This window comes from Charadrius vociferus, unplaced genomic scaffold (genome assembly GCF_000708025.1).
Source record: "Charadrius vociferus isolate BGI_N301 unplaced genomic scaffold, ASM70802v2 scaffold90, whole genome shotgun sequence".
Lineage (NCBI taxonomy): Eukaryota > Metazoa > Chordata > Aves > Charadriiformes > Charadriidae > Charadrius > Charadrius vociferus.
Window position 1 is genome coordinate 7,418,003 of NW_009647222.1, and position 14,744 is coordinate 7,432,746.

Sequence of the window (14,744 nt, forward strand, 5' to 3'; positions counted from 1 at the left end):
TTGCTCTGATCCTTCCCTCACCTCTCCTGTACCTTTCCTTCTCCCTTCCCCCTTCTTTTCTTAAAAGTTCAGCTGTGCGTGTTCCCGTTTTGATTATACAGCATAGACTTTCCTACCCTTACATTTCACTGCGTAATTATTATTTACCTCCAACTCCCATTTCACCTGTAGTTACCAGTCTTGGATTTATTCCCTTACAGCAAGTCTCTGCCTGAAGTGCCATGGGGATAGCTTAACTCTTTCCTTTCCCTCCAGAGGACCCTTTGCAATGTCAAAGAACGTCAAGAAGCAAAGTAGGTCATGGTTGGATTGTCATTTAAAGCCAGCATGAATCTGTCCTGCTGCCCAGAAAAGCAAGTTTCACCCTTTCCTCACCACTGGTGCTCACCACCTCCCTCACGCTGGCACCAGCGTTTTGTTTGGCTGCTTGGTGAGCCAGAGGGAATTAATCCAGTTATTAGTCACCTGGCAAAATACCTGGCAAAATAAAATAAATAAATAAATAAAAATCAATAAAACCTTAAACTGGCCACAACAACAGAAAAAAAAAGGTAACCATAGTCTTAGCCGGGAAGGGCTAGGCTCTCTGCCTAGTCACGTTTAACCCAGTGACTTATTTGGGAGGACTCTGGAATCTACCGTTCTGTTTTCCCTCTTGTGAGAGAGAGTTAATCACGTGTGACGAGGAACCCAAAGTGCTCTGTTTATTTTTTTTTTTCTGCCAGGGAAACTGGAAATGTGTACAAATCGGTGTTTTGCCTCTACTTTCTCCGTTGACAGCTAGAAAGAAGTGATGTTACAGCATAAGGAAAAAAACGTTTTTTGCTATTTTTTCCTATTTCACATGCACTGGTCCCGCAGGAATTTCAACACATCCCTTCCTCCCTGTTCAGCAACGGCGGCAAATCGCATGCCCAAAATTTCAGCCGATCTATTCCATGGGTCAGAGGAAAGGCGTCTCGCAGCAACTGACTTTTCCCGGTCACCTACAGCGCTGGATGTCCTCACCGCTTTAACTAAAGGCACAAAACTCCATCCGCGCCCCAGGGGGGGTGGGGGAGCTCATTCCGCAGGCCCTACAGATCCCAATTTCAAAGCGATGCCCTCCTGGGGACGCGGCGCGATAGTCGGTACGGGGGGAACGGAGAGGGGGAAAGGAGCACTTGTGGCGCCGCATCACGTTCCAGTCCTCGTTCCTGCCACCGCGTTTCTGTGTGACGCCAGGCGTGCCATTGTCCCGCCGGGGACACGGCGGAGGGGGGCAGCCGGGGCGGGGCGGCGGCACCCTTGAGCCTCCGTCCTTGGCGGCGATTGAGCGCGGCGGCCGCCACCTCCCCCCAAATTGGCGCTGAGGAACGCCCCGGTGGGCGCGGCGGGGGGAAGGCCCGTTCCGTCCCGGCCCTGCCCTCCGGGCCGCCCCTTCCGCTGCGGAGCCCTCATTGCCCGAGCCCTCATTCCCCGAACCCTCATTGCCCGAACCCCGGACGGCAGCGCTCCTCTTCTCTGCCCGCTCTGAGACTCGCTGGTGGGTACGGGGGGAGCGGAGCTGGGGGGGACCCCTCTGCGGGATGGAGGCGGGGAGGGGGGGGATGCTGCAGGGCCGCCCCGGGTGGCTCGGTCCCGCCGGGGGCCTTCCCTCGGGGCTGAGCATCCCGGCGTGATCGGTCGCAGCATCGCTGGGGTGCGGTGGCCGGAGTCAGGCTGTGGGGTCCTGAGGGTTTGGGTGGGATGGCGACGAGGAACCCGCGGGGTGACCTCGGGTACCGGCGAGGCGGGGAGGGGGTGGGATGGATGGATGGATGGAGAGATGGAGGGATGTGCCTGGGCACCGCGGAGGGCTCCGTGGGTTGAGCGCAGGGAGCATCGGGGCCGAGCGGAAACGAGCCGGGGAAATCCCAGCAGGCTTATTGCTGCCGAACTGGTTCGTGGTTTTATTACCAGTCCCGCAGCCCTGCTGGAAGGGAGGTGAATGCCAAAGAGCCATCAATGCAGGAGGTATTTCTTGTCTTCAGCAGAGAGGCTCTGGACATGCTGCAAACAGAAGGGTATTCTGTTAGGTCCTGCCAAAATAACCACTGTCCCCCACTCCTTCAGCCCCTCGAATGTAGGGAGGGATGGGAGCCAGAGCCCTGCAGCCAAGGAGGGGTGGGTGGGCTGGTAACTGGTGGGGTGGAAGGAGCCCTTCAAGCAAGGGCAGCGTGCCCATGCACTGCCTTACGTAAAAGCGCCCGTTGGCAATGACTCGCAGCACTTCCACCGACAAGTTTCCGGCTGTGGCAGATGACCTCTTGAATGCGGAGTGTGCGTTTTGGTTCCCGCCAGCTCGCTTCAAACCAAATCTTGCCCTCCTCTCCTTGCAGAACACCATGGCTACTCTCAAGGAGAAGCTGATCACCCCCATTGCTGCGGGAGCCACCGTCCCAAACAACAAGATAACTGTTGTGGGCGTTGGACAGGTTGGGATGGCCTGTGCTATCAGCATCCTTGGAAAGGTACGGCTCAAGGACAATGTGCTATGCAAGCTCCTGGTGCTGTAATGTTCCCCACTGCCTGTTTGTCTTAGCAAATGGTGGGAAAGTCAGTAGTACAGGAATGAACCATTCGTGGTTCGCGTAAGCAAGCAGTGACCTACACTTTTCACGCAAGGCTGACCTCCCCATTCAGTTTCTCCTTGTTGTGTCACCTTCCCATCTGTGCTTAGCAAATACATCTCTCATTAAGGCAGAGTTATTTTGCAGGCTGCTGGGAAAATGTGGTGAAGCCCCTGCCAAACTTTTCTTTCTTTTCAGTTTTCGTATTCTTCCACGACAAAGCTGGAGCTCGCTTGGTGGGGGAGCTCCGCTGGGCAAAGAATGCAGACAGAGCAGGAATCCATGTGAAATATGGGATAGGAATCAGAACTATGCATGTTTGATTTTTACTCTTTTAATGCATACGTGCCATAATAACTGAAAATACTGCTATCCCCTTCAGTAGCAGGCATTATTTTTCTTAAGCCCTTATTGCTTGGTTATATGGCTTTATTGTTTCCAGAGAGGTTTTAGCTAGTTTAAAAATAGCAGGTTGGACTCTGAGGTTATTCTGACTTTTCCTGTTAGTGGTTTCTGGGTGGTTTTTTTTTTTTGGCAAATCTCATGTTGCAGTCTTTAAGCAAAGCAAAGGCTTATTATGCAATAAGGATATCTTGTACTTTGCACTTTGTTTTTAGAGAATATTGTGAATGACTTAAAAGAGCATGAGAGGAATCAAGTTTTTCTTGAAAAGACATGTGGGAACTGCAGATTTTTTTTTTTAAAGAAGGCATAAACAGATAAGCCCTACCTGCTGCAGGGGCAGATGTTAAATCATGTAGCTCACAGTGAGATCAAAAATCTTGCAGGTACTACTAACCTAGCTGTATTTTATTTGAAGATGATCTGTCCTCTACCTGTTACCTTGAGGATGCATATTTTAAAGTATTGGGGTTTTAATTATATTAAAAAAACTTAAGGGTTTTCACTTGCTGATATTCATGAGCCTTGTGAGCACAGAAAAACTGACAGACAATAAGAAAGGGCCCCAGTGAAACTAAGTACTGATGTGAAAGTAACAAATAGTTTTTAAAACTGCATAATTAAAGAAGAAATTTAATGGAACACCAATGACAATTCACTGTGAGTATCTGAGTATTTGTATTTTTTCTTAAGCAAATGTTTGCCTCTTGTGGTCTGAACTCATTTGTTTTTGAAGGAGTACTGTAACCTGTAAGGTTGGCAGTGAGGGAGTCAGGTGAAGTTACCACCCCTTCACTACAATCCAGCATTTGTCTGTGTTTATTACACTGCTCTAAGTAGGATCAAATTGTATGTTCAGAAATCTAGGCACAGTTTTGCTATTAATGAGTTGCTTGCACCAAACCCAGAGTAAAAACTGTTTTTAAATTTTTCAAGCTTGCATTATGGCATAATGGAGTTTATTTCAACCAGGCTTCTGCTTGCTTATTCTCTCACAAGTATAAGCTGCAGGAAAACATTTTTTGTAACAAAACCATCTGATTCTTGTCACTGAATTAGATGTGGCTTTGACTTGGGCATGGTGGTTGGCTCCCCAAGACGTCTTTTTGTTAAACTGTGGCATAAAATTTTGCACTTAATTTCCTATACTTTAAAACGTAGATGCAGTTGAGTTTTAGATGGCTTTGAATTTTATAAAATGAAACAGTGTGATAATACTAACTTCAGTTTTTCTGGTGTAGTATTTAATATATAAATTTGAATGACACTAAAGCTTCCATGTTGGTTATTTTTAGCTCCCTCACAGTTAGAAACAGGTCACTGATGTTGCCATACTGTTTTAGAAATGGAAACATCTCCACAGTCACAAGTCAGCTGCTTCCAATCAGAATATTTTAAGCTGCATTTGGTGATTGTGTAGACTTCATTCCTGTGTGCTAATAATGAGGCAAATTCTTCTCTAGGCAACACTGATGCAAATTCATGAAATTGGACATTGGAGCTATTCCAGGTGCTCTTCTGTTTCAGTGAGAACTGGTTCCTTGAACCTGCTGAGTCTGGTGACTACTGGTCGCAAGGCCTGGAGTGAGGAAGTCCCATGTTGTTAGACTGTATGGGTATAAATCTGTCCATAATCACACATCTGCACACAGTCTTTTTTCAAATTCTGAATACACTAACTTCTTAGTTTAACACCAGAGACTTCAGTTATGGATACTTTTGCATAATGTTTAAATAACTGAGACTTTAATTTTACCCTGCAGACTATCTTGAGAACAGACCCAGTGCAGATATGGATTCATATGTTTTTTGTTCAGCAGTTGATCAAATCAGCTGTGAAAGGAAACAATGCAGAAAAGCAATAAACTCTTAACATGCTTTTAAAGTATAAAATGAAAAACTTAAAGTTGCCTGCTGTTAAATACATTGTTCCATGAGAAAGAGCGCATATTGTTGCATGTTTAAAGTAGTTTAGTTGAGGCTAATAATTAGTATTTCCATGTGAAGTAATGAGTGTTAGCTCTTCATATAAAAATAAACACAGAAGCTTGCTTGTAGTAATATTTTCAGTAGCATAAAAGTGACTTTACTGCTTTCAAAGGGTTGTAGATACCTAGGAAAATAGAAAGAAGTAGTAATTTGAATCTCAGTATAACTTACTGAATGATAAGCCTTTAAGTATAGTAGAATTTACAAGGGGAGTAAACACGTCTGTCAAATGGCAGTAAAACTTTGCATTATAGCAGAATGCCTTTTTTCTCCACCCCTATAATTCAGTGTTTTCCTGTTCTGAGGCTATGTGGCATTTTCCCCCAACTTAACCTGGCTGGACAAGCAGCATACACAGCTAAATCTGTTCCGCAAAGTTAATACGATGCAGTAGCTCTAGTTGAGAAAGTTGGGTAAAGAATCTGTTTGATACTATTTTTAATATTGAGGAAAATAAGTCTGTTCCCATTCTAGTTCTTGTGAAATGAATTGGTTGAAGGAGTGTTATAAGCAAATATTTATTTGATAATTATGTGGTGTGTTAGATATTTAAATATTTAAAATAGGCATATTTGCTGGATAGTTCGTTATGACTCTGAAAGATGCAACTCTTTTCCTAAGATAACTACATTGTGAAGTGCCTTATTAGCAAAGGGTTAGCTGTGCACTCAAACTCCCTGCAAATATCTTCTTTTAGCAAATATGAATGAGTTCTATGAACCTGTGCAGTAGTAGCCTCTGACTTTACTGTGAGATAACATTGGAACACCAAGACAGTGCTGTCCTACTGGTTTACCTTTGGAGAAGAGATGCTTTCAGTTCTGTAACATGTCACTTTAAAATATAATGTAGCTCAAATTGGGAGTAACTTTAAAATGCACGTTAACTGCTTTGTTGTTTTCTTCAGGATCTTTGTGATGAGCTTGCTCTGGTTGATGTTTTGGAAGACAAACTAAAAGGAGAAATGATGGACTTACAGCATGGGAGCTTGTTCCTTCGCACTCACAAGATTGTGGCAGACAAAGGTGAACCTGTTTCTTTTATTTAATACTGGTATTCTGTGAATTTACTTAATAGTGGAGCATTAGTTGTGTAGCCATAAAGAACTCTTAAGGATTTGGCATTGAAAAGTTAAAGTTTTGGGGTGAGACTTCAGGTGAACACCATAACAAGGGAGTGGCTCTTAACCTGGGCCTTCTCTTGCATCTCTAATGGTCACTTTACTGTTTTGGGCTTGTTGAATAAAATTTATTTTAACGAAACTCTGGTACCTCTTTGATGTACAAGAAATAGTATTTTATTTGGATAGTGAAAATGAGATTCAGAGGAGTTGAATGCACATTCAAGACCCATGTATTGATATATCAGGGGATGGCTGTCTTTAGTAGTGGTGTTTCATGTTTTTGGGGTTTGAATGTATGCACTACCAATAATACCTCTATGAATGCTATTAGGATTAGTGATAAGTCTATTTAATGCATTCTGTATCCTTTTCCCCATGCTGTGTTGTAGACTATGCTGTCACAGCCAACTCCAAGATAGTGGTAGTAACTGCAGGAGTTCGTCAGCAAGAGGGGGAGAGTCGTCTCAACCTGGTTCAGAGGAATGTGAATGTCTTCAAACATATCATTCCTCAGATTGTTAAATACAGTCCCAACTGCACCATCCTGGTGGTTTCCAACCCAGGTAAGGCAGTCTTATACTAGGACACTCATAAATTCTATTTGCCAGAAATGTTGCTTTATCAATCTTCCCAAATACAAATTTAATGTTGAAAATCAGTAGCTCCGTTTGTGTGGACATCTGACATGTAGTTGCTAACAGCAGAATACAAACTAATATTCTGAGGCTGTCTTTATTACGAACTTCTCATGGTGTCCATATTTTAAAAGGTAAATACTTCAGTTCTTTACATACTTTGGCCTAAGCAGTAGGTAGCTTAAAACTTTCATCTCGAAAGATGACATCCATTTAGCTCTTAAATTGTTTATAAATCATAACTTTCTTTTGTGTCTGGATATGATATGGTGACTTTTTTAGGATTAAGAATTTACAGTCTTGGCTGTATTTTCAGGAAAAAATATTTGCATGCTAAAGCTTATGGTGGGGGAAAGGCTAACTGTACCATATAGTTTTGGATTACAAAAGAGTTATAACTGATTACACATATTCGTGTGCTAACTTGCAAGGATCTTTTTGTACTGGGACAGCTTGGACTTCTGGATGTCTAAAGCTGATGTGCTTTGTAGGGTGTCTCTGTAGGGCTGTCTCTACTTGATTCAACATCTGAGTAAAGCCATCACTACAGAGCCCTGGCAATGAAGGAACACTGCTTTTAAAGATAACTTGGCAGAGTCAAAACAGTGTGTGTAAAGCTAGTGACTCAGCTGGTGGTTGAGTAATTAGCTGGTATACAATTACTACTACTGAATACTAGTATACTGAGCAAGTGGCTACTGTGCAAGTACAATAACTTACAGCAATTTTAAACACTTATCTAAAAATCAAGTTGAGTCAAAGATTAAATTGTTCTTGTTCTAGCAAGGCTGAATTCAAATGATAGACTTTTCTCCAGCAGAGCAGCTGCAGGAGGAGAACTGCATATTGCTTTTTTCAGAATTATTTTTATAAGGCTTTTTTTGTCAATGTGTGGAATTTTGTCTACTAGTTTTATATAGTGGAAGTTATTGTGGGCCCATGAGAAGGACCCTCAAGGGTGCCAGAGCGTCAGGGGGTGTCTGCTGGTGTGTGACCTTGATGTCCTTCCCTGTTTTGTTTAACTTTCCTAGATCTGTCTGGGCTGTAGTTTAGATAGCTGTGTTTGCAGCCTGTCCTGAGTGGAAAGCCCTACTGTAGGCCAATGATGAGATTACAAAGCAGAGCTCAAAGTTTGGGGGTGTCTCAGCACCTAATGTGAAAGCCAGACTGTCCAGAGCAAATTTAGGTGTTTGATAGAGGGGTGTTCTGTAGTCTGTATGGACTACTGTGATTCTGGCAGGAACTACCATGACTGGAGTGGTAGGGAAACTGTGCCTGATGAGCGTGCCACTTGTAACAGCAAGGTGCTATATATGTATACACAAATATATTCCCTTCTGAGAACTGGCTGGCTTTTGAGAATTCTGGAGCCATAATCATTGCAGCCTGTTTATTGTTGCTTTGAGCTACGGATTAGAGGTGTGTGATTTATTTTTTTTTTCCTCTCTCCGCTTACAGTCTTCTCTGCCTGCCCAAACCTAAGTTGTTTGTCTTTATTTTTTTCCTAAAATTGTATTTTTAGGGCTGCGTGCAGCCAAAGCATAGAGCTCATCTAGCTTTTTATGCTGCAGAGGTAATTAATGCAGAAACTGCTTAATGCACAAATCTGTTAAGAAATCAACCTGCAGTAGTTACCAACTAGAAACAGAGTGTGTAAATCCCAAACATGTTTCATTTTCAATTGTTTTACCTCTTATTGTGATGAAGCGCAAAGTAACATTACTTCAGGAAATTGCTTGAATGTTTTAGCCATATGAAGAGTCCAGTCCCAATTCTGGGTGCTGTAGGGATTTAGCTGTGACAAAAAAGCGTCTCCAACTTCAGCAAGTAGGATACTAATTTCTGAAGACCTACCTCAATTTTTTTGAGCAGTAGCTAGAGGGGTCCTAAATTTCAAGCTGTCAGACCCCAAATAGTCAGACCTAAAATGCTGTGACCAATGAGCCCAACTGTTTGGAGTCCTCCTGATTGCCTACAGCAAAGTAATTGTTGGAGCATTCCTCTTGGTGTATGTGAATTGCTTCATTTACTGTGCATGTTCTTCTTTTCAGTGGATATATTAACCTATGTCACATGGAAGCTGAGTGGCCTGCCAAAACACCGTGTGATTGGAAGTGGCTGCAATCTTGACACAGCTAGATTTCGCTATCTGATGTCTGAGAGACTTGGTATCCACCCAACTAGCTGCCATGGCTGGATCTTGGGAGAACATGGTGATTCTAGTGGTAAGGAGCCATTCTGACCTCCTTGGGAATACGCGGTACAGTGTTAGAGGTTGAGGCCTAGGGGGTGTTACCACATTCTGAAAGAACAGATGCAGCTGAGCTTGAGTAACTAGTACTTTGGTGTACTTTTATGAAGATTAGAGTTGAGACAAGTCCAGGAAATCTAGCTACGTGCTTCTAATAAGTGATTGTGGCTGTATGATTAAACCCTGAACTGAAAAGGCCAGTTCTGTTAGCTAAAGTTGTGTCCTAAAGGCTACAGCTTATACTTCTGTTTATCCTCAGTTTTTGAAGTATCATAAGTCTATAACACAGTTCTCCTCTGAAAGCAATATTAGTGCTTGTTAGGTCAATGGCAGAGCTTGTTGCAAGTAGTAGAAAAAGCTAGCAATCCAGGTTCAGGCTAACAAAATTATCCCTTACCTTATTTTGTAACTTTTCTCCATGCTATTTAAGAGAAGATGATTTTAAAACCACGTGAAATCAAAGAACCTTATTCGTCTTAGTTCAGCTCATGTGTTTCAAGTCTGAAACGCAGCAGAACAACTGTGTAGATTGGTACTGCTTTATGTTTTAGTGCTGGGTATTTTTAAGGAAGCCACCTCTTCAGTGTCCCATTGTGTTTGATTGAAGTACAGTGTCTGATCAACAACAATATCTACTGAAGCCAGTCCTATGCTGTAATGGGAGCAGAGCTTGACTGAGCATACACAGAGCTTATCTTGCTTCACTGTTACAGCTGCTTTTGCTTTGAATTAAGTGAGAAATTTCCTACTTAATTCACAGGAACAGTGAATAAGTCTGCCTGTAAGCTTCCAATATGAAGGGAGATGTGCAAATTCCTCTCTTGGTATTCTAAGTTTCCATATTGCTATCCTATTACTCAGGGAAATAAGAGTAGAATCCTTGAAGGCTAACCCTAATTCTGATTAGTGGCACAGCAAATACATACTTTTTTGTAGTTTTTGAGTACAGTTAGCTGTTCAGCCTTTTAAAACTAAGGTGTGCCTTTTTGTTAGGATTGAAGGTTTCTGACTTCAAAAGTAGCTGTCTGCACCTTTCAAGGACTGAAAGTTCTGTAGTTCATGTGTTGCAACTGACTTGTTAAAGTGTCAGTGCTAAAATAGTCTCATATTTGACCCCCAGAGTTCTCAGAATTAACTGCAGTTATAGGAAAACTTGAAATCTGCCTCTAATATTATTAGTAGTTAATATTATTGTAGTTCTGGCTACTACTACTTTGTTCCCAGTTATCTTATCTAAGAAAAGTGGAGGGGGAGTTGCGAAGTGCTATTAAGTCCTCTCTCTCTGTTACAGTGGCTGTTTGGAGCGGAGTTAATGTGGCAGGCGTTCCTCTCCAGGAGCTGAACCCTGCCATGGGAACCGACAAAGATGGCGAGAACTGGAAGGATGTCCACAAGCAAGTGGTTGAAAGGTACAGTGCCTTGAGGAATAAGGTGGATATCTGGGATGCTGAAAGTAGGTAGTCTGCCTCCTTGTCATTGCCTCTCCATTCTACTGCAGCTTTCATGCCCTTTTATTTAGAGGGTTGCATGAGTAAGTGGAACTACTGGTTTAAACACTGAAATGCAGGATTTCAGTTGGAGAGCTTTATGATCCTGCAGCGAGACAAGCTATTGCATAACATCCCACTTTAGAACTGCAGTGCTTACAGCCCTGTGCCCTTGTTTTCTCACAAGTAGCTTCTTAACTATAACTTTGTTCAAAGGACACACAAAGTGGCATGTATCTGCAAGCAGAGTGTTGGAGTTGATTTGGGGAAAATTTTATTCATTGATTTAGGAAAATTACAGGGGACTATACATGTTGCTGAATCGCTTGTCTCACTCGTGAAATAAAGACTACTAGTATAAAGTGTATGCGGATGTTGGTTAAAAAAATTAAGCTGTGTGTAGGTAGTGCATGGCTTTGACTCTAAACGTTTACCTATTCCAAATGCACTCAGAATGACTGTGCCACTGACTTGAATAGAGAACTTGTTCAGTTGTAGGTGTCTGTTTTTTCTACTTAACACTAAGAACTGTTCATGGATGGAAGCTATTTTTCTTTCCAGCCCTGTGAGAACAATAGGGCTTCTTTTATAATAAATATGGGCTAATGTAGACTTTATGCTTTATCCTCTAATGCTGAAATACGTAACTCTCTTACTTTGACACTTTGATTCCAAAACTTGCGTGTCACAGGATTTTCTCATAAAAAAAAAATCTAAAACACTCATTCATCTGAAGACTTGGCATTCACACAGTGTCTTGAAGACATCTTAATGTAACTGTATTTCGATATTTCCTTAGTGCCTATGAGGTAATCAGACTTAAGGGATACACAAACTGGGCTATTGGCCTTAGCGTTGCTGACCTCTGTGAGACCATGCTGAAGAACTTGTGCCGGATTCATTCAGTCTCAACACTGGTAAAGGTAAGAAGTGGTAGCTAATTGGATGCTCTAGTTAATATTGTTATGGAAAAGCTGTATTCTCAACTAGCAAGGTGCTGAACAAAGGGAGCTTTGTAAAATACTAATTTGAATTTAAAATGTGAGCTAACTATTGCAGTTTTTTGCTAGTCTGACCTCTTAGCCTACCCTTCTCATGAGTATGGAGCTGAAAAGTTATCTGTACTCTACCCAATGTTGTACTACCCTTGTGTAAAGTTTGCCTTGTGTGGCACGCAGATGCATTAAAAGGAGGCTTCAGTGCAAAAATGGAAAACTTAATGGAGGCCCAGCTGCAATTCCATGAACCAATGCCTAGAAATGTGCTAGGGAAGAGAGCTGTGTCCTTGTATAGCTAATGTAACTTGCTGCATCTAGTCTGTACCAGCTGTATAACCTCTGGTGCAGCAAGGACTTCGAGCAGGTGAACTTACTGTTCCCTCTATAGTATGAAAAAAGACCTGCTCTAATCCTGCGTCTTTGAATTTTGTCAGCTACTTGCTGTACATAAATAAAAGTGAGGGTTTTGGAGGTGGGGTTTCTGAAATCGGCAATCTTGGTATTGCCACTCACTTAGTTTAAAACAGCTCTGTACTTATTTTCTCAAATACATTGTGACTGAAAGTGTTCTGCACGTTGCAAAAAGATAGTCTTGAGCTCTGCTCTCAGAGGCTTCCTGCTGTATAAACTAAAAGCAGGTCTGGGGTTATGGGTTCATGTCTGAGTGTCTTTTGTTTGCGGCAGGGCATGTATGGTGTTGAGAATGATGTCTTCTTGAGCCTTCCTGCTGTCCTAAGTGCCTCTGGATTGACAAGTGTCATCAACCAAAAGCTGAAGGATGATGAGGTGGCTCAGCTGAAGAAGAGCGCGGATACATTGTGGAACATCCAGAAAGATCTTAAAGATCTGTAACTCATGAATGTTAGATTCCAGCAATAGAAAAACAGCATGTTGTGTGCAAGTGTGGGCTCTACTCACTATACATCTCTATGGTTAACATTTAATGCTCTTCCAGACTGAGCTTTGTCCACAGTAGCTAAATTTATGCTTGCTGTAACGCACAGACCTTATGAACAAATAAAGCAACTTTCAAGCATGTTTTGTTGTCCTAGTGACTCATTTTCAGTATTTGAATGATCCAGTTTACTGCAGCATTCTCCATTAATGCTTGCCACCGACTACATGGAAGTGTACACACATGTCTTTTAAAAAGGTTAGAAACAATGAAGTAGTCACCTGTGGTGGGATTTCACTAATAATAGAAGCCTTTTCCCTATGATTTAGTTTCAATCCAGGTGCTGACTAAATAGTTCATTCCCAAGATTGTTTCTTATATAGTACTTCCTATTTTTTCCTGATGGTAGAGGAAATGTAATGGGGATTTGCCTCTGGGCCACCTGCCAAAAAGATGCCAACATTAAGATGCTGTATGCCACTGCCCTAGAAAAGGGTCCTGTAGATCTTTTTCTCTTCTGGATTCAATTACTTGCCTGTTATTGGTGTCCAGTCTTCATAATGTTTAGAAAGAACAAATACGGTTCTTTTCTATTTGATTATCAAAATCCAAGTTTGAGATGAGTCCCATGGTAATCTTGTTTATAAAGATTAAAGACACAATTTGATTTGTTCTAAATTTCAGCATGATTGTTTCACAAGTGCCTGTATACTGGGGCAGGGGGAGCAGATTTAAAAAAAAAAAATCAAAGTTTTATTTCTTAATCACTTATAACTATTAAGTAGATTTTTAACCACAAAATAGCCAGTACTTGCTTGCCATGCCTAGAACTGCTCAACCTGTATCTCCAGAGGAAAAACAGTATCAAAACCATCTCCAGAGGAAAAACAGTAGCAAATCCATCTATTTTGCATCATAATTTAAGACTTGCAAGTCTCTGTTTCATAACAAATGGCCTGAGACTAAGTTGGAGTAATGTAAAGGCTTTTTCTAGCTCCATGAATGCTGAGTAGTGGACTAAAACACTTTCACAAGCAAGTAGCTTGATTTTTGTAGCTTATTAAAGGGAAAGATCATGCAAGTCCCATCATACTGCAAGATAACTCCTATCCTGTGATTCAGTAAGTATGTAGTTTGTAAAATACCACACATGGTATGCTGGTGACAGCATTATTTACCGAAGGTATCCCAGGGAGACCTTAGGACATGTTTTATTCTCAGTTGCAGGCTAAATGCCAGATTTCTTTACTGATAGGAGAGGGAATGTTAGTCTCTGCTTTCATAACTCTGGAGCTCTTACTGGAAGGCTTCCCACGCCTGGATAGACTAGCTTAAGTTTCTGCTCATAACTGCTGATCATCAGCTTTGCACAGTTCCTTCCTGGCTTTGTTCTTACTTACGCTATTCTTGGTTAATGAAATAATTCAAAGCCACCTTGTGGGATGTTATCTTGCAGGATTCTTGAGACTGATGTACATGAAAAGGTATCAGTTGTCTTAAGAGGACAGGGAGTGGGCCCTTTTCCCTTGTGATAGTGAATCTTGATTTTCAAAGATTGCTTAACTACAATAAAACTGGGTTTTGTCCCTGATTGCATCAATGTACATTCCTCACCCATTAAAGTGTAGGGTCATACCTTGTTCTGTGGGTAGCAAACTGAGACCCAAAGTAGGTTGGGACATCTTGAAAGGAACATGGTGATCAGTGCCTGAGCTGGGAAGCTACTGTCACCTGCCGTCTGACAACCATTCCATCAATCCCCTCTGAGACCACAGAGGTTTTCTTTGTTAGTGATCATAAACTCAACATCAGCACAAGATCTTTTGTGCCTAGACATTGAGCAACCAGAGAGGTAATGACAGCCCCTACAACAAAGAAGCGTGGTCTGTGACAAAAAAGAGTGAACGGACACAGGTGAGGCAGTGAGCTGAAGGAATGAGGAAAGAATGTTGGTTTGTGTGATGAGCACTTTTCTTAGCACATCAGCAGCCTCACTGTACCAACTTTGGAATTTAAAACAATGAAGTGGCCTTGTGGGTGCTATGGGGGATTGGTTCAAAATTGTTAAATAGGAATGACGATCTCAGGCTAGGGGATTTTTAGATTTTATAAATAGGCTCTTCAGATTATTTTTCATTTGCTGATGTTTGTAGGCCCTATGCAAGTACATTGATTATATTGTAATTATTTTTTGTTAGGAGTCTTATCACACAATCTCATTTCCAACTTCATTGCAGTCGCGTGGCTGTAGAATAGCTTCCCTATGTATGCTTACACAACGCCAGCCTACCGCTTTCTGTTACTTGGAGACTCTCCATATTATAGTCTTATATCAACCATATAAGTTCCTTAATAACTATATTGCAGTTGTAC

The 14,744-nt window shown here is 42.0% G+C and overlaps 1 protein-coding gene across 2 annotated transcripts; it reads left to right on the forward strand.

Moving 5' to 3' along the window:
- The first annotated feature begins 2,350 nt into the window (after positions 1–2,350).
- Positions 2,351–12,512, forward strand: LDHB (lactate dehydrogenase B). Of its 2 annotated transcripts, XM_009879672.1 has the most exons (7): positions 2,351–2,492; positions 5,890–6,007; positions 6,495–6,668; positions 8,792–8,965; positions 10,283–10,400; positions 11,278–11,401; positions 12,161–12,512. In XM_009879672.1, the coding sequence occupies exons 1-7, from the start codon at positions 2,367–2,369 to the stop codon at positions 12,326–12,328; spliced, it is 1,002 nt and encodes a 333-aa protein (XP_009877974.1). In that variant the 5' UTR covers positions 2,351–2,366; the 3' UTR covers positions 12,329–12,512. The 2 variants fall into 2 exon arrangements, with proteins under 2 accessions (XP_009877974.1, XP_009877975.1); XM_009879673.1 differs by lacking the exon at positions 6,495–6,668 and having other exon boundaries at positions 2,367–2,492.
- Positions 12,513–14,744: the final 2,232 nt, after the last annotated feature.

What these genes read in the sequence shown, in the direction of transcription:
- LDHB (XM_009879672.1), top strand. Translation starts at nt 2,367, where the DNA reads ATGGCTACTCTCAAGGAGAAGCTGATCACCCCCATTGCTGCGGGAGCC. An exon ending in CTATCAGCATCCTTGGAAAG is followed by an intron (nt 2,493 to 5,889) that starts GTACGGCTCAAG and finishes TGTTTTCTTCAG; the next exon opens with GATCTTTGTGATGAGCTTGC. An exon ending in AGAACATGGTGATTCTAGTG is followed by an intron (nt 8,966 to 10,282) that starts GTAAGGAGCCAT and finishes TCTCTGTTACAG; the next exon opens with TGGCTGTTTGGAGCGGAGTT.